The 20,113-nt window shown below is 38.8% G+C and overlaps 1 protein-coding gene across 2 annotated transcripts in view; it reads right to left on the bottom strand.

Annotated features, from left to right (window-relative positions):
* The window catches only part of Rragb (Ras related GTP binding B), a 32,197-nt gene extending 18,450 nt beyond the window's left edge, over positions 1 to 13,747 (bottom strand). The window contains exons 1-6 of one of the 2 annotated variants that reach the window (XM_087902918.1): positions 13,128 to 13,747; positions 12,309 to 12,342; positions 8,568 to 8,667; positions 4,148 to 4,231; positions 2,261 to 2,327; positions 142 to 364 (exon numbers count right to left, since the gene is read on the bottom strand). In XM_087902918.1, coding sequence (XP_087759044.1) covers positions 142 to 364; positions 2,261 to 2,327; positions 4,148 to 4,231; positions 8,568 to 8,667; positions 12,309 to 12,342; positions 13,128 to 13,219 — 600 coding nt within the window. In that variant the 5' untranslated portion in view covers positions 13,220 to 13,747. The remainder of the gene's footprint in view (positions 1 to 141; positions 365 to 2,260; positions 2,328 to 4,147; positions 4,232 to 8,567; positions 8,668 to 12,308; positions 12,343 to 13,127) is intronic. The other variant, XM_087902919.1, reaches the window with a different exon arrangement.
* Between the last annotated feature and the right edge of the window lie 6,366 nt (positions 13,748 to 20,113).

Here is a 20,113-nt window from a genome sequence, read left to right as displayed (position 1 = left end):
ATGATAAAAAGTTACTTAGTAAAAGTACATAGTCAGATCTTAATTCTGAAATGCAGAATGCTACAAATTTACCTACACTTTTATAAAGAAAGTCTACAAAGCATGCTAACCATTTGGTACAGCACCTTTTCAGCTTCTTACCAAGTCTCGTTGATCCTCCTGTACCAAATCCATTTTGTGTACCAAGCAAAAGATTTTGGCTTCTGGAGAATTCTGTAGAATGGCCTCAAGGCATGACTGGTAATAGTGCATGTCCTTTTCAAGTTCACGGCTCTCCACATCAAAGACATAAATTAGAACCTCCACATTTCGAAAGATGTTGTCACGCTGGCTAGTGAAATAATTTTCCATGAAGGTGTCTTGTCTGGTAGGAAAGAAAATCTAGATAGTAAACAAGTCCTTTGATTAATCACTAGTGCTTAAAATTTTCTTAGCTCGATCAAGAGAAAGATAATCTTAAACTTCAATTCACAGAGCAAAGAACAATCAAGCATATTGAGCTCTGCCTTACTCTATTTCAATCATAACTTGCAAGCCTGTAAAATTATTTGCCTTTCTTCTTATGTTTGTTTTGCTGTTGCTGTTGTATTTGAGACAGGGTCTCACTGTGTAGACCAAGTTGGTCTCAAACTCATAAAGATCCATCTACCTTTGCATACTTACCATACCACCATGCCTCGCCTCTCTCCCCTCTAATTTAAACACCTTCTGTTCATTTTTTCAGTGGCTGATGGTTTAACTCATGAGTCTTTTACACATATTGATCACTCTTTCACTTCTTCATCTAATTAATCCCACCTTCTTCCTTTAGATTTCCATCCAATCCACATGTCCTCATAGATACCATCCCTACCTTGAGCTAGTTCACTTACTGCAGGCTCTTTACCAACACATCCTTGTCATTTACAACACTTACCACAACTGCAATACTATACTTATTTGGATGAGTTTTTAATTAAGTGTTCAATTCTCTACACAACCAGCCAAGGATCATCCCTAATATTATCTCCCACTGTCTCACAGCTTTTTGCTTACTGAACATTTGCTGAATAACTTCAGTCAAATATTCTAAACTATATGAAAATGACTCCAATGATGACTTCTCAGCAGAATGTTACTCTCTGCTCCTAGGTTGGGTGCTACTTTCCAAAACAATCTCAATAGCAGGACATCAATAAAACAGTAGTATCATTTAGCGGTGTATATGGGGTAGTGTTTACAAATTTCTAATCCCGCACCTTGCTAACTACAGCTGTGCAACCTTGGAAAAATCATAAATTCTCTAAATTACAGATATTTGATCTGCAAAATTGAATTTCATATTTTAGTACCTAAAAGCAAGGAACTTGGATAAATCTGTTGACATAGAGAATTAGAAGTAATCAAAATGAGGGAAGATTTATATCCTAGGGTATTAATCCAAGTGCTAGCAAGAAAAGAGTTACTTTCTTAAGAAGATTTAGGTCTTACATTATTCTGTCAAAATACTCTCTGAGCATCTTTTGTATGTTTAGAGCTAGGAAATACCCACCGAACAATAATATCCATTTTGTAAGACACTACAGTATATATTGTATATGTTTCAACCTGCTTAATCATCATAATAAACCAACAAGTTGGTTATTTTGCTCTATTGTACAGGTGAAGCTACAGCACGGAGACTTTGAATATATGCCAGACAAAGAACCTATGATCTTAATCACTATGCATTCACCACTGCTGCTTCAGCACAGTGATGTATATGAACTCAGCACACAGGCATAGTAAGTGCACATTTGTACGGGGATATTTGATGATTGCATTGATTATAAAAGGAAGTGCTCTCTTACTCTCCCAATAATAGGTAACTTGGTCAGATATTATATGCTCAGAATGCAATCTACAGGTGATAAGATTGCCTAGAAGTAATTACCAAAATGACTATGAACAGTCTATTATAATAAAAATAGCTAAGAACTCAATACTAGTGTCAGTCAACCTGAGACAGATTAAATTTATGCCACTGCAAAAGAGGGTTGATCTATCCCATATTATACATACTTAGATGGAGCTTATATTGGCGCTACTTAAATATCTCTTATGTAGAGGGCATTTTCAAAGTTGTACAAAACACATCTTTGTTAATCAAATGACAATTCTGAAATATTTTTAGGCAGTGGATATATGAAAATAATAGTTATTCTAGGTGTAGTTGCTGATTATACTAGATGACATCATTATTGCTATCAGCTTCACAAACAAGTAGGCACATAGTACTTACCCACCACAATCCCACAGGTTCAAAACCAGGTTTCCCAGAAATCGAACATGAGAATGCTCTACATCAACTGGAAGATAAATGTTACAAATCTAGTATTTGCAGTAAAGACCATTAAGATCAGAAAAAAACCCATGGTGTTTAGAAGGACCAAAGTGGAGTGAAATGCTCAAAGCCATAACAAGAAGGTGATTTTCAGCTTAGTCATGTGGTTTAGTTGCAAGGTAGCACCTACACTACCCTAAGCTAAAGGATTGCCTTGTGTCAGTAATTTTTAAATTTCAGTAGTTTAGTACCCAAAGCAGAAACAATCCCCAATTATAATATTAATGTTAAGTTTTAACACGCAAGACAGTGACACACACCATTTAACAGATCTTCCCAACCCTACCTTCTTTCTCCAACTTTCCCAAAAAAATTAAAGACAGAAAACAAACATAAAACATAACAAAACTAACTTCTGTACTGATTTCCTCAGCAGTTAATGACTTTATTGATTTTCCTATTTTTGACTCCCCTGACCATGTTCAATTCTCTTTGAATCATTTTTAGTATCTCTTAATTTTATTCTTTATTTCATACTCTATCATTCAACATCAAGGAGGGCCCTTACTACCTCATGCCTACACTACAAGAAAGCCTTACTTACATCATCCATTAGGCTATTGCACGGTTCATCTTCTTTACACTACTTTGAACATATCACTCCCCATTCAAAACACTTTCAATGGCCCCTACATATTTAATGGTCCTTCACTCAAGGTCCTTCACTTTGGCTTCCAATCTACCTTTATAATCCCCAGAAATTCCCATTAACAAATCCTTTCACTTCAACATATTATGTTTTATTCATAGTCCTCCCAACCCTACTACCTCCCCATCCCACAACAATTTCACATTCAGGGGTCGCAAACTTGCTAAATCAGGCCATGTGAGCAAACCTATACCATTTAAGTTAGCTAAATGTGATGGAAAACATCTACCATGGGCTCACAGAGGTTGATAGTTACTCAAATCTTGTTCATTTGCCATGCAAAATTACTACTGGCTCAGGTTTACTAGATCTTCAACATTTTAAATAGTAGCTTGAATTCTAGATTTTTATGAAAACGTTTACAGGAGATTATAACATCAAATTGTTCTAAAACAAAGCAAAAGTCAAAGAAAGCACAACCATAGGCCTTATGCAGCACACAGGCTGTTTGTTTGCGACCTCTGCTTAGTGGTTCCCTCCCGCAATCCATTTCCATCCTTTGCTACAAAGTACCATCCCTTCTTCCTTTCAAAGGATATTCTAAAATCCAAACTAATTCCCACCTCCTCCAAAAGTCCTCCTTGCCTGACAAAAATCCCACTTACCATAATCTGAACTCATTAAAACATTTATTAGGCAACTACTCTCTGCCAGGCACTAAAAACCTCAAAAAGGAATAATTTAAGATTTTATCATGAATATTTTTCATAGTCTAACAATTTTGTTCTATATAATTTAAGTGCTAGTTAACTCTATCACATTGAAATATTTCCTGTGTCTATCCCCAAGCTGTTACCTAAACCAATTGCTATCTACTTTTATACAATTTTATTGTTTCATAATATATAGACACAAACCATTCATGATAATGTACATCATACAGATTTTAAAGTCAAACAGACTTTAGTTTATATGACAGCGCTACCTCTGTATGACTTTATGAAAGTCATGAAAGCTTTTAGAATTTGCTTCCACTTCTGTGAAAAGGAAGGAAGGAACATAGTACTGACCTCCCAGGACTGCTATGAGGATTCAAAGAGCTATATACATAAAAGTGCCTGGCACATAGTAGGTGTACAAACTACTTCCCCTTTACCCTTTACTTCCCCCTCCTTGGAAAAGGAATCATATCTTACATGTCTTTGTATTTCCAACAGAGTCTACGAGAGAGTAGGTGCTCAAACTGCTATTAATTTGAAGACTATGTATACGGTCTAGTACTAAAAAAAAATGGAAAGAAGTGCTACTGAGAAAGGGAAAGACAATAACAAAAGAAGTGACAGGATTTAGTGACTTAATATGGAGCATATGGGATAGAAATCAGGTTTCTTCTCCCATAGCACAGAAACAGTTCTCATCAAGTGGCCCATGGTCCCACTGCCAAATCCAGTGGACTTTTTAGTCCTTACTTTCTGCAGCATGACACTGTTGACTACTCACTTCTCCTCAAAAATAATTCTGTTCTCTTGGTCTCTAGCATCACATCTACACACTCTCTGGAAGATCCTCCCCCATGGACTCTTATTCTTCTTTCTGTCCCTTAAATGTTAGGATTCTTTGGGACTCTAACAGTGGCCACCTTCTCATCAAAACATTTTTCCCCAAGGCAAAATAACTGTCATATAATATTACTTTATCATCTGGATACTAACTAGGTAACACCAGTACTGATTTCTCGGTGTGTTCTGTCTGTATTGTAAGCATCCCAAATGGAATCTATTCAATGTAACTCAGCTCTCCTTTCAGTTGGCTCCACCTTGGTGAATGTAACCAGGTGTCTAAAACCTCTCATCCTTCCAGTCTTCTTTTTCCTCATAATTCTCTCCAAGTTCCCCGGAAAGTTCTGTTGCTCTGTCACCTAAGCATATCCCCCAACACAGTAGCTTCGCACCATATCTACTACAACTACTCTAGTCCAAATCAAGCGCCTGCCATCTCTCAAAGTTTTTTAAAATTATAGAAATTTACTTCTCATGGTTCCAAAATCTTGAAAATTCTGAGATCCCACCACCAGCTCAGTGAAAACCAGCTCTCTGGCTTACAGATGCTACCTGTTTCTACCCTTCCATCACTCTAAACTTCCGCCTACATTACACATATAGTAATTCCTCCAAATTGCTGAGTTTCATACGATTCTTCAAAAAGACCATGTCTGTGCATGCATAATTGTACGCACTGTGCAGAGAGTCAGAATGGTAACCTGAGAAGTACTAATGGTGGTTGTCTCTAGGGAAGTGGCTTGACAATAAGGAACAAAGCAGACTTTTTATATTTAAATAACACTTGAAGCTTTCACAAGTGTTATTTTGAATTAAAACTGTAGCTCTGATCATGTTACTTTTTTATTGTTTAAAATTCTCTTATAGGTTGACTATCTTATATGTCAATCTTGGCTTATATGGCATTTTACATATAAATCCCATTTCCTGCTTCCTGGTTAAATGCTGTATTACTGTGTGTCCCTCTGATATCATGAGAGCAACTGAAAAGAATAAAGAATGGAGCTTTGGGGAGTCATATACACTTATGGGGCAGAAAGAAGAAAACATTATGGTAAAGATTATCTTTTTTAAAAAGCAGGGAGGGGTGGTTAAAGATAAAGGAAGAAAATCAGGGCAATAAAGCATTAAATAAAAAGCCAAGAGAATAGAATTTTGAGAAGACAGAAAATCTTGGAGCCGTCAACAGTGTTTGATATCAAAATACTTCATAATCTTTTTAGTTGCAAATTTACCATCCCAACAAACACATTTTAACATCTAGGTAATGAATTAATTACATCATGGTTTCTTCTTTAATTCAAATTTTCAAATGCAGGAGGCTTTATATTTAACAAAATAAAACAACTTTTTTAGGAATGACAAACCAGCAAAATACTAACACATTAAAGTCAAACAACACTGTAAAAGTAGTATTCTTTTTACTACCTTTAAACAAAATCAGTACCCGCATTAAAAGGGATAACAAATAAAAACAATGCACTATATGTAATCTGAACTTGTCTATACATTTAGCAACGAACACAGATCTGTCTTCATTAAGGACAAACCAGTTTTTGATGATATGCTAAAACATTAATACCAATATTTTTCATTATATTTGTACTCTCTTTAAAGAAATTCAGGAAATACTAACCAATCAATTTACTACTTGACATATTCTTAGGGGCAAGTGCCCTATCCTACTGACAGTCTGACAAGAGACACTGCTAGGTATATATTTGTTGAATAAATAGACTATTTTAATGAACAGGATTATATAATTTGCAACATTATGCTTATAATGCAGATGAATATATCAACATTATTTTCAGCAGTTTCAATAGTTGTGAAAATCTTGCTATGAAACTATTCATCAGATTCAGGGTAATAAACCAATAAATCAGTTAGAAATGGAAATCAGTGGTACTAAGAAAAAATGTTTCAACGAAGTGTATAGGATTTAAAATATGAAGAAAAGGTCTTCTAGGAATTGAGTAGTGGAAATATAAACAGGCTGTGTCATAATGAAGAGAAGAACACAGACTAATATCCCAAGTCTGAAACTTACTAGCAGAATGCGACTAATTTTTAAGTTATACTTTCATTATCTGTTAGAATAAAGGTAATATGAAAACTAAAGTAAATGAGAGCAAGAATAAAAGTCATAGTACTTCAATAAGCATCTCTACTCTACTAAAAACACAGATATGAGGCCTATCTATTTAATCTGGAAGAGAAAGTTTGAATGTATCAAATCAAGACACAGAAAAATATTTGGACGAGTACACTTTTTAGAGGCTAGAAATCAGCTCTACAAGTGTTACAAGCCATAGGAAACTATCTGGACCAACATTTTTACAGTACCTGAGATACTTATCAATAAAACTGTATATAACTATGAAGGGTAAGAACCACATCAAGTGAGAAAATAAGTAGCTAAAATGAAAATATGAACTCCTTTTTATTATGCATAAGAAAACTATAACCCAATGGCTTGGATTCTAAAATAAACATGAGCCATTTACTATAAGGATTCACTATTAAGTTCAAATTATGAACGATATGTACGCTTGAATAAAATATATGCAAATATGAATTGGGGCTTTTATTACAATTCTGTAAAATGAAGGGCGCTTCAAAACAAGAAGGTAGAGTTTCACCATGCTGACAGCAAAGTAATGCCCCAAATAAGAGATGTAGTAGGCCTGCCTTGCTCTGATAAAACCACATTTGCATTCATGTCTTATAAGAAAAATAGCAACAAGTTTGGACAAGTCCTTAAAAACATTCAAAATTATGTCAAATGAGGAACCAGAGATATTTTAAAATAAGGAAAGCAAAATTTCGGAGGCAGGGAATGAATAAGATAAATTGAGATATTGTGTATTCTCAAATATGTGTAGAGAACAGAATAGAAAGAAAAGTAGACTTGGAACTCTATCTAGGAAACAGCATTCTTATCTTTTCTTTCTTTTTTCTTTTTCTTTTTCTTTTGGTTTTTCATGATAGGGTTTCTTTGTAGCTTTGGTGCTTGTCCTGGAACTAGCTCTTGTAGACCAGGTTGTCCTCGAATTGACAGAGATCTGCCTGCCTCTGCCTTCCGAGTGCAGGGATTAACTGTGTGCGCCACCACTGCCCAGCAGAAACAGCTTTCTATTCACCAAGTTTCTGCTTAAATTATAGAAGTCTACACTATATGCCAACTCCAAACAGAAATAAAGTTCCTTCTCCTTTATAACTCAGAGTCTGAAGCATAATGTGCTTAAAAGATGTCTATTATTCTTAAAATCAGATTGGGACACCTCATAGAACAATACTAACTTGTTGCTAAACATACTAAAGATGCTAGAAACCAAGACTGAAAACTCTGAAGTCTAGGCAGAGTGATGCCTTTCTCAGCCAGAAGTCAAGAATAAAGCAGACTTCAGAAATGCTTAGATGCTTCAAAATAAAATAACAATCTGCTTCAGAATAAGGTATTCCCAGGATTCTTGATTCATTGTTCTGGAAGCCATGCTAGCCCAGAAGTCTATACTAACAGTCTAGTCACAAAGTGCTATTAAGTTATTTCCCAACTCAGAATAGATGCTCCAAAGAGAAGCTATAGGTATATAAAGAAAGAGAAATGGCGGAATGCAGAACTCCTTACTATTCCCAAGTTTTCCTTTTAATAAGGACAAGGACCAACTCCTGCATTAAAAACATCTTCAGTTTTACTGTATGCTAGCTAATGCCTATGATGTTCCTCTTGGTATAGAAAGTTACAAACATTCTCCCCACAAAATAAGCAGGCAAAGGGTCCCTATTCTTGCCTAAGAAACAGCAGGATACACAAGAAGTTAGCTAAGAAAATCCCACTTTGCAAGCAACCTAGAAAAGAGAGCAGCTCCCAAAGATAGTGAGCAATAATAACCAGAATTAGGCCACGCATTCTGAGGAGAAATGCAAAAAGGGAAAGCATGCTCCAAAGCAAATTCATCAACCTGTGCATTCCCAAGCTGCTGCAATCAAGTGTGTTATGCATATTATTAATAGCCAAGGTCACCTTGCTTTACAATAAGATGAAACATCTTACTTGTTGCACCAAGGCGACGTGTGTCTCTGGCAATATAATTTGCAAAGATAATAGACCTCATGCTGGTCTTACCAGATCCACTTTTACCCATTAACAGCACCTAAAGACAAAGGAAAAACGTTAGTAATCTAGAGCAAATCTAGTGTAAAGGGATCCATTTGTCCTCTGTAGCTGGCATTTTACCAAAGTGTAAGTACCAATGACCAGTATGGACACCTGTAATTAGTTCAACTCTTCCCCAAGTAACATTCCAAATGCCAAGCACTTACCTGCTACCAGGTGCACCTCATTTTAGCAATACAATGGCAGTGAGTTTGTTATTATGCATATTTTTAAAAATTTATTTCTATTATCTTAATTTTGCATATGTGTGTGGGAGGTATGTGCACATGAATGAATGCAAGTACCTGCAGATGTCAGAGATGTGAGGTCCCCTAGGAGCTGCAATGACAGGCAGTTTTAATGCCACCTGATGGGGTTGCTGGGAATCAAACTCAGGTCCTCAGGAAGAGCAGTATATGCTCTTAACCAATGAGCCATCTCTGCAGTTCCTTGTTATTATACATAATATTTATTTAGAACAGTGTTAGAAAAATGCCATCTTTCTGGAGAGATGGTTCAATGGTGAAGAGCACTGAGTGCTCTTCCACAGGACCCACGTTCAATTCCCAGGACCTACACGGCAGCTAACAACTGTAACTCCAGTTCCAGGGGATCTGGCACCCTCACAGAGACAACAGATAAATAAATAATGCACATAAAAATAAATCTTGAAAAAACAAATAATTAAGATAATTTTTTAAAAAAGAAAACTATCATCTTAATATGAAACTAACCCTATTCTCTTATAATTCAAGGTTATACATACATTGACAGAAACTAGCAGATCTCAGAGTAACTGAAAAGCTGCTCCTACTTCTCTGTTCAAGGTCAATTCTTTTCACTCCAGGCCATGATCTCATCCCTTTCACATCTTTCTATAACTTTCATCAGCTTTCTGTCTTTTCTTTTTAACTTTCCTATGCCCTACAAAATTGGGCACTTAAAATTATACCCAAGGTCATTCTTGGTTTAGCTTATCTACTTCTGTCTTCACCTCCCGATTCTCCTGGCCCGGAACTGTTAGTATCCAGTCACATTGAACTGAATGGCATATAGTCTCTTTGTTTCCAGTCCTCTATGGAATCGTAACTATGTCTGTATTCTCTACCATCCTTTAGCCTTCTTTCAGCTAAGTCACACATGTCCTTCAACACTTGGTTTAACAATCATCTCAGCAATTTTCTCTGGAGCTGGGGATGTGCCTCAGTACTAGGGTATTTATCTCCTACAAGTGAAACCCTGGGTTCAATCCGCAGTATCCTCCCCATAGTTTCTCTGACACAAATGCCTTGGGCCAGTGGTTCTCAACCTGTGGGGTGTAACCCCCCACCGGGTGGTTGAATGACTCCTTCACAGAGGTTGCCTAAGACCATTGGAAAACACAGTTATTTACATAATGATTCATAACAATAGCAAAATCACAGTTTTGAAGTAGCAACAAAAATAATTTTAGGGTTGGGGGTCACCACAACTTGAGGAACTGTATCAAAGGGTCAAGGCATTAGGAAGGTTGAGAACCACTGCCTTAGGCTGACTTAAGTGCCCTCTAGTGGTTTTACTATATCATTGCAGACCATAAAGCTCTGCAGTCCCTTGTTTTGGGAACTCTCTCAAGACTTCAAACTGTTGAAGGGCAGAGGGAGTTTCTTTGTATCCTTTGTGCCCTTTTTATCTCCAGTGCCTAATATATAACAAAAGCTTGAAGTATTTTCATCAAAAAAGGGACAAGCCATTAAAACTAAAATGCAATGACAACTGTCTGAAAGCAAGACCTGACAGTCATCTTTCTTGTGTTAGGATTTAACACAAGAAAGACACCTGTGAATAATGCCACATATTCTTGCACTAAATGACTTGCAAATAGATAAGATCTCCTGGGTAAACTGGGGTGGGGGTGGGTAGAGGGGAATGGAAGGGGGATAAGAGCATCAGGGATCAGGATTGTCAAGTTGGGGGAGGGATGGAGAGGGAGAGCAATGAAAGCAATATCTTGATAGAGGGAGCCATTATGGGTTTAGGGATAAAACTGGGGCTAGGGAAACTCCCAGGAAACCACAAGGAAGATCCAAGTTAAGACTCCTAGCAATAGTGGAGTGGGTACCTAAACTGGCCTTTCCCTGTAATCAGATTGAGGACTACCCTAATTGTCATCATAGGCCTTCATCTAATAACCAATGGAAGCAGATGCAGAGATCCACAGCCAAGCACTGGGCTGAGCTCTGGGAGTCCAGTGGAAGAGAGGGAGGAGGGTTAAATGAGCATGGAGCAGGGGGTCGAGATCAAGATGGGGAAACCCACAGAAACTGCTGACACTCCGGACAGACAGCTGGGAAGCCTGTATGGGACCAAACTAGGCCCTCTGAATGTGGGTGACTGTTGTGTGGCTTGGTTTTTCTGTGGGGCCCCTAGCATGGGACCAGGACTTATCTCTGGAGCATGAACTGACTTTTTGGTGGGTTACCATGCTCAGTCTTGATACAGGGGGGGAGGGGTTTGGTCCTGTTTCAATTTGGTATGCCAGGCTTTGTTGACTCACCACAGGAGGCCTTACCCTTTATGTGGAGTGAATGGAGAGTGGGGGAGGGGGGGAAGAGGAGGGAAGGGAGGAGAAACTGTGGTTGGTGTGCAGAATAAAAAATTTAAAAATGACTTTCAAAGAGTCCTTCTAAACACAAAAACGATGAAATACAATTCTCATAATCGTCTCATTTTCAAATGAAAGGGATACCTAGTCTCTACCTTCAGTCCCAATGTATTTTATTAAAATGTCTGATTACAAGGAACATTAATGAAAACATACCGGACCGGATATGCATTTATTCAATCCAACAATTTATAGCTTTACCTCCCTAAGAATATGTAACTGCTTAGCCAGTCTAAAATTAATATGGAAGTTTTCCCCTGTCTTTTGCAAAAAAAATGTAATTGAAAACAATAACTATATATTTCTGATGATACAAACTGATTCTTTAATGTGTGTATACTGTAGAATGGTTAAATCAAATAAAGTTTTACCCTTTTTCTCTTTTCACAGTTTTTTCAGATTTTCAATTGTTTCTAATTTTTGCTCCTAATCATGTAGAGATTTCTGGCATTTTTAGGCATCCTTGTTCATAGCAACTTCAGACATTTCATCAAACTTAAGGCACAGAATTAAATTTTAGATGAAGTCAGGCTAAAAGTATTAGGCCTTTTTATGAAAAGGCAAGGATAATTATATTTGAGCTCTACGGGGAGTTTACTCATGTAAAGTTCCTATAGTCTTGGGAGGGTTATGACCCCTTCACAGATTGGCACGAAATCTCACAAAGGTCAAGAAATTGCTTCAGAGCTACAGTCTTAGGGATAATACTAAGTCCCAATAAATGTGCAAAGCAAAGAACATTCAATTCCAGCTAGCAAAACACATGGAACATTTGATTTGTGTTAAAGAATCAATGTGCACACAGAGGGCTGTGTAATATTTGTATATGGCTTGACTCCATGAGATTAATTTTAGACAAAGGGAATCTGGCAGTAAATAAAGGGATGAGAGTCCAAAAGACCATATAAGTTATTGCTACAGTTCAGAAAAAGATTTCCTGAACTGTGACTTCTTACCTTTTTCTTCATGTTTCTAATGTACCTACCACATCTTACCTTTTTCTTCATGGCTGCGTTTGGCATTGCCCACCTGTAGATATAAACCAAAAGACAGTGTTTCCATGATCTAATTGCCTTAGAAATTTGTAAAAAAAAAAAAAAGGCAGGTAAACGGAGAGAAGAAGAATACTGTTTAAAACAGCTAAGTACGCAGGAGACCTCGTTTCAGAACTCTTCATTTTTCTAAATTATAAAACTGGGTCTACGTTCCCTGTTTCCTTCGTTAGCTCAGGAGATGCTTCCTGGGAAGACATATTTAGAAATAAAAACAATTTAAATTCAAGATTTGATATTTGTCATAAAACTAACACAATACTCTGTGCACTTTTATAAGTCAAACAATATTTTTAATTTGAATACTATGCTTTTAATTTAGCTCATTTTCAAAGCTGGAAGCATCTTTGGACCTTCAATCGTCCTTCCAAGCTGCATTTCATTCATTAAAGGCACCAAGTACATATAACGCAGCTCTCAAACAGGCATATCAAACTATACGTCATTGGTCAGTAAATGTCCTCTCCCCCTTTTTATCACTAACGTGGTGATATCACCAAATCACCTTTGTACAAAACGCAAAACAACTCAGAACTGCCTCAATTAGACAACTACGCATAAACCAGGAATCTCAGCTTCAGGCAAAGGGCTGTTTCTGGTCTCCGTTTTTGTCTTCTATCATCAAGGGCATGATATCAATCAACCATGCAGGTAAATTACAGCAATTTATCCCTGGAGGTTAGGGGTTGTTGCCGTTCGCAATACTCTTTCCAATTAGCACACCCTCCCTCCTAGGTACAACATAATATACCCTTCACCCACCCAAGCGATCCTTCCGGTTCCCCGAGTGGAGGCTCCACTCTTGGGCCCAGATTCTCTTTCTCCGTCTTTTTCTCGGAGTCAGATTCTTCCATCGCGCAACAAGTCCTTCACAGTGCCTTCTATATGCGCAGTACTCTTGTCTTCTGGCTCACCTCCTCAACTGCCTCTGCTCACCGCCCGCGGCCCTGGGCCTGCTCTAGCCCTGCCTCCGCCTTTGTCCACTGGGGGGCCGCGTTTCCCACAGTTACCTTTACCGCCCTGAACTTAGTCTCCGGCACAGCCGAGCCGGCCAGCCCAAAGGGACCAGCGACTAGCGGCGTGCGAAGAAGAGATGGAGGAGAGGGAGGGCAAGGTGGCTGAGGAGTTGGTCCCGAGTTGGGGCCTCACTCCCCAAGGGCTCCAAACCCAAAGGGAACTTGGTCAGCCTCAGCGCAGCCAGCGAAGGCTGAGATAACGGAACGAGCTGACCCGAGCTGCCGAAGCAAAGCGGTCACCGCCTGGGGGCTCTTCCCAATCCCGCCGCCAGTAAGAATCCGCCTGAGGCCGCCTTGACTTCTGCGCCCGCCCTTCAGGAGCGCAGGAGCCTCACCGCAGCCACGCTACTGCAGGCCAGGATCACGTGGGAACCTGCCGTAGTCCCGGGCCAGTCACGTGCCGCTACCCTGGGGGGCTGAGGGGGGCTGGGGAGAATACCATAGAGACGGCTCTAGGGAAGCCAGAGTGCCGCCCGCCGTCACGTGGCCCGGGCTAGCATTTCCGCGCCACAGGCCCTAAAGGCGGCCCGCAGGCGCTGGGAAACTGACGGACTTGGCCCGGCCCACCCTCTGCTCAGAGTTAAAGGAGAAGGTTGCAGTTTCAGTACCAACAAGGTACCTGTTTTCAAGGCTGCTCAGGCTTAGGAGTGTGTGCAGAAAAGGCTATTGTGGTAATTTTTCCTTCCGTTAGCCCATATGGCAGTTCTAATAATTTTAAAACATTAGTACATCTAAAGTGCTTTTAAACTGTCGTTCACATAGAAAATTCTCAATAAGTTGTTATTGCCAGGACTAAAAACACACACAGGGTGTTACACATTCACCACTTAGCTTTTAAAAATTGCAAATGTGTTTTTAAATTTTATTATTAACATGTAATATTTGTTCATACAGAATTTAGTGTGGAAAATAAATTCTCATAAGAGAATGTACTCTCATAAGAAGTTAGGAAAGTACAGAACTGATAAGGGACCATGCTTCATAGCTAAATTCTATTCAGAATCTAAAGAAAAAATATTCCTCATATTTCCCAAAATGTTCCTGAAAATTAATAAGAGAGGAATACTTCTAAATGCCCTTTGGCAATAATGGAAGTAGTTCATAAATTTTCTACTTACCAAAATATATTTGCGTGTGTGTGTGTGTGTATAATTTAGAGAACAAAAATACCTATTCATGTCTCGTGTTGGTGGCACATGCTTTTAATCCCAGCAGTCAGAAGACTGGCAGGTGGATCTTAGTACATTAGAGGCCAGCCTGGTCTACAAAGCAAGTTCTGGGACAGTCAGGGCTACACAAAGAAACCCTGTCTTGAAAAACTAAACCAAAAAGACAAAAAAAAAAAAAAAAAACAAAACAAAAAACTCCATTCACCCTGTAAAGCGTTTGAGTATAAGAACTTATATATTTTGAACTTATTCATCCTCCTTTCCAGATGTAATGACTATCCTGGATTTTGGTGAACCTCAAATCACTCCTGTTTTTATCATATGTGTATCTAGTCCCAGGGTGATGTGATAGTTGGTTTTTATGGCTTTACTATGTGTATTCTATCTTGATTTGATTGAATTTACTTAATGTGAAGATTTATATTCTTTTTTGTTTTTTTTAAATTTTATGATTTATTTGTCTTTTATTTTATGTGCATTGGTGTGAAGGTGTCAGGTCCCCTGGAACTGGATTTTCAGACAGTTGTGAGCTGCCATGTGGGTGCTGGGAATTGAACCCGGGTCCTCTGGAAGAGCAGTCAGTGTTCTTAACCGCTGAGCCATCTCTCCAGCCCCAAGATTTATGTTCTTCATAAAATTATCATCACCCCATCACATTGTTTGTACTGTAAATATATACAATATTGTGATGATTGATTTTATTTGCCAGGTTGAAAAAATGTAGAATCATCTGAGAGATTGTCTTCTGAGTAATAATCTGTGGGATTATCTTAATTATGTTAACCAAGATGGGATGACTGGTGCTTAAGTGGGTGGCACTGTTCCCTAGACGGTAGGAGTGAAGAAAGGGAGCCAAGCACTAACATGTGTGCATCTGTTGTTCTCCCTTATGATTGTGGATGGACGACGAGCAGCTCTGTCATACTCTTGCCGCCATGACTTCCCCACCATGACAGACTGTACCATGAAACTCTGACCCAAACAAAATGAACAGACCCTTTTTCCCTTAAGTTGCTTTCATCAGAGTATTTTATCTCAGGTCCAGAAAGAAACTAAGACAGATGCATTTCAACAAAAAAGAAAAATAAGTTAACTGTAAATAGGACGACTTTAGAGTACATATATTAAAACTTTGGGACCTCTAAAGAGCAGCACACTAAATTTGTACTTTACAGATAGTAATCTAAGGTAGAGAAAAGTGAAAATAGTTGCTTATGTTTCAACCACTGTTTGTAGGAAGAACAAATCCCAACCAAGCTCTGTTAAACTCTCTTACTATGAACACTGTCTTATTGTTATAAAGAAAAAAAAATGATCTAAGGCAGAATGGCTCTTGGCCCAAAAGATCCAATGTACTTTCACTTTGAATGTCTGAGAGCCCTGAGGCATAAAATTGTAAGGACCTGAGAGGATCGTATAAGAAGAAACATTCTGTCAGTACGTGGTACATAGTATGAGATCACGTCAAAGTGTTCTGAGGAAGTGATGAAAAGATGCCGATAGAAAGAACCCAACCTGTATTCCTGCTTTCCATGGGAGAAAACACCTCAAGGAAACTGGTTAATTCCCACAAAGGATTCAGAGCTTTATTTTCCTAGAATCCCTGACACAGATAATGTAAGATCACGTGCTCATCTGAAAAAGAGTTCTTGCTGGTGAGATAGATGGACCTGTTATCCCAGATGCTCAGGAGACTGATGCAGAAGGATCCTCATCTGAGTGTCGTAGCACGACTTTTTCCTCTGGGAAGCTGGTGAAGTCTGGCATTTCTCCCTTGACTCGGTGTATATCCAAGAGCGGGAAGAGAGCTGAAATAAGGCATAGTTCCTCTCAATATCTTTGGGCTTGTTCCCCTGACTGCTACTGTGATGGCCAGAGTTCTGAGGTTCCTCAAGGTCCCCTCAGCATGTGCCTATGGGAACCATAGTAGCCCCTATTACCCTACCAGTAAGGGGCACTTGAGCACAGTACAGTGGGGAGGGATGGTGGAAATCTCATGGGCACCTGGATTTAGTCCTGGCCATGGCATGGGTCTACATGCTGCTGGCCACGCCGCCTGTGTTACAGAGGAAGGCTGATCTGGTTTAGGAAAGCAGTATTTGCAATCCCTGCTGTGTTACAGCACACATACCCTACAGAGCAAGGCACTAAGTGGGCTCCATTCACAATCACTCTTACTGACAGATTGGGTTTAGGCAGTTAATCCCTTAGCCAGTGCAATAGGCTCTCCAGGTTCCCACAGAGGGGGAGAATGCAGGAATTTCTGACCCATTCAATAGCCAGCTCACACAATAGCTCCTTGTTGAGATAACTTCTGGCTTCAGCACCCTGGTGGCTCACTGGGAGATGATGTAAGGTCCTTTCCCAAGGCAAGGTTATTGTGCATTTTTCACACTGTTTATAGAAGTGGGCTGCAATTTTGTGAGGACTTAGACACTTTTGAGTCGCCAGCATCCACACTGGGAGAGTTTACTGGGAGTCTGCCTCTTCCCTGCAAAGGGTAGTCTTCACTTCCTGCAGCTGTGAAGCTTGAGTACCATATGTCAGGATGTTTTCTTTCTCTTTCTACGATACCTTAGATCTATGAATATTAGAAAGTTACACTACCCTCTTGTTGACTTTCCCCATAGTCATTCGTCTCAAAATGCGGCTATAGATCTTTGTTCTCCTTATGAAGGAAAAAGTCAGTGCTGAGTACTTTAATTCATCAATCTTGATTTTAAAAGTTAAAACAGTTTTTTTTTGTTTCTTTGTCTGACTCCTTCAGAATTTGGAAGCTCTTACTGAATATAATTATGCTAATGGCAAGGTAACTTGGCTTAAGAAGAGGCAACAAGAGTCTCTCTTCATTGTTACCTGGATATAATTGGACAGTTGTTAGATTGTCAGGTTTTCAACTGCTATGTCAGGTTTGAGAACTAAACTCATTTAATTGATAAGAGCATGCGGTTTTAGAGACCTAAGGTTGCCTTTCTGGGATCAATTTTTCGAAAGCTCTACTCAGAAAGTCAGAATGGCACTAAGCTTACAAGGTCACCAAAATTTCAAGTATGTAAATAAAGTCACTCCCAGGTGGGCCCAACCAGCTGAGTATGTTTGGGGACTTTGAAAGAGATTTTTCTCAAATTTGAAAGTATTGTGGGGGAAATGTGAGTCAATGACTGTGCTATCTAGCATCCAGGAAGTTTCAAGTTTCACCTGGGAACCCACATGAAGCCTGCTAGAGGAGGAAAAAGTATGAGACTCACTCTAATAAGGTCACTGCTGGAATTTTGTAAGCAAAACAATGTTTCCTTGAGATTATTTTTAATTAAAAAATGGAGGGAATGCTAAATAGGTATTTTGTATTCCAACGGGAAATTGCTCATTGTGTCATTTCGGTTGTCAAAAGTTGAGCATTGTTTATTGTCTGAGTTACCTCGAAACTCTCAGACTGTAAAGAAGTGGAATGCATAGTGCACAAAAGTCCTTTAGGCCAAGGTATACTGAGCTCTCCCATCCCTAGTTGGAAAAAAACACTTTTGCAGTTCATCTTAGTGATCCTTTAATGATACAAATCTGAGGTTTGACTTTGCCTTAGAAACAGTTGTAACATGTGAAGTTTTCTTAATGAATGAGGGAAAAAATTACATGTGTGTGCAGGTGTGTGGCCAGAAGTCAACCCCAGGTGTCATTCCTCAGAAGCCTGAGACTAAATTTCTAATGGCAACTGCGATTCACAGGCTAGAGCCTCTGGAATCTGCCTATTTCTACCTCCTCAGTGTTTCTACCTCCTCAGTGCTGGGAGAATAAGCATGCACTATTGTGCCTAGTGTTTTTAGGTGTGTGTTGGGGATTGAACACTTGTCCTCTTTCTTACATGACAAACACCTGATTAAATGAGCTATCTTCCCAGCCCCAATATATATTTTACATTTTTCTTTTCTTTTTGACGTAGGATGTGGTGTGTTCCAGGCTGGCCCTGAACTCATCATATAGCCAAAGATAACACTGAACTTCTAATCTTTTTGCCTCCAACTCCTGAGTGTCAACAATATAGGCATGTGCTACCACACCAATTGTATGAACTGCTAGGGCTTGAATACAGGTCTTTGTGCATGCTAGGCAGCTACTACCAACTGAGGTATGTTCTAGGCCAGACTTAGTCATTTTGTATTTGTGTTAGAATCATGTTTTATCTATTCTGAAAGCTCATATTTTAATAAATTGAATAAATAAGTTTTAGAATTCTTGTGAAATGGTCAGAATTTAATTTCTTATATTATATATTTTTCGGGCCATTTCTATTCTGCATGATTGATATATTCCTATTTACTGTCCAGATGACAGAATTAAGAATTCAAACTTGTTTCCTCACTAAAGCATTCACATGACTTAGAGGATCTACTATGAAGTCTTTTAGCTATTTTAAAAGATAATTGGGCCAATCTTATCTTTCTCTATTTTGTCTATAATAAGCTAAACAAGAAGTCTAGACATTTTCATTTTTATGTCAAAGAGAGAAGCCAGCTACTGGGCCAGTGTGACCTCTAGGCAAGAACATGTAATTATGTGTGTGGTAATAAATTCTGAGGAAGAATCAGGATGTATCATGTAGCAGGCCACTTCAGATAACTGTTCCATGTAATGTATTTTCCAGAAGTTAATTTTATTTTCATTTTACAGGTGACAAGAAAGAAATTTTCGAATAATTTTTTTATAAAAGTAAAATAGTCATTGACAATTGGCCAAATCTACAGACTCTATATGTTATTAGACTAACCTTAGGGGAGCAAACCCTCCTCCAGTTCTCTTTGATTTACCTTTCCTAAGGCACCAGGCAATTCGCCATGAAATAAAAATTAGGTCTTTTTGTCTAAAATAAATCCCAGCAGGTTGGCTGAATAGAAACAACATGAAAATGATGTCTAGTTCCATTATCCCCCACCTTTATCTTTTTAGAACCCCCCACCTCCTTAATCCAGGAATGGTTAGCTGGTTACTGTTTTTATTGATTGATTGATTGATTGATTGATTGTTTTTTTCTTTCAAGACAGAGTTTTTCTGTGTAGCTTTGATGCCTATCCTGGAACTGGCTCTTATAGATTAGACTGGTCACAAACTCAGAGAGATCCGCCTGCCTCTGCCTCCCGAGTGCTGGGATTAAAGGTGTGTGCCACCCCTGTCTGGCTCTGCTTGTTGTTTTAATCAAGACAGAATAGTTAGCAAAAGAGACCAGAAAGATTTATGGTGCTTGAAGGTGCACTGAACTCCAGGTTTCAATCATACAAATTATTCTTTTTCAAAATGCCCTGTTGCAGCACCATTGACAACAATGACTTTGACTGTCATTATTCAATTTGATATTTGACTAGATATATGCTCCAAAGTCATCCTTAGTGCCAGCCACAAGGCATTATGGGTGGTCAGACACAGGCTCCACAATGAGAAGAAACACCTAAGTTGTCTCCAAGAGTACTTTTTATGGTTGTCTCACTGATGCTGACACCGAGCCTGGCTGGTTGGCTTCATGGCTGTGAAGACAAAGGAAGCTGGAGGCTTAGCTCTCCAGCCTACTTCTCCC

This window comes from Myodes glareolus, chromosome X, assembly GCF_982192425.1.
Source record: "Myodes glareolus chromosome X, mMyoGla1.1, whole genome shotgun sequence".
Lineage (NCBI taxonomy): Eukaryota > Metazoa > Chordata > Mammalia > Rodentia > Cricetidae > Myodes > Myodes glareolus.
This window is presented reverse-complemented; position numbering and strand designations above follow the sequence as displayed.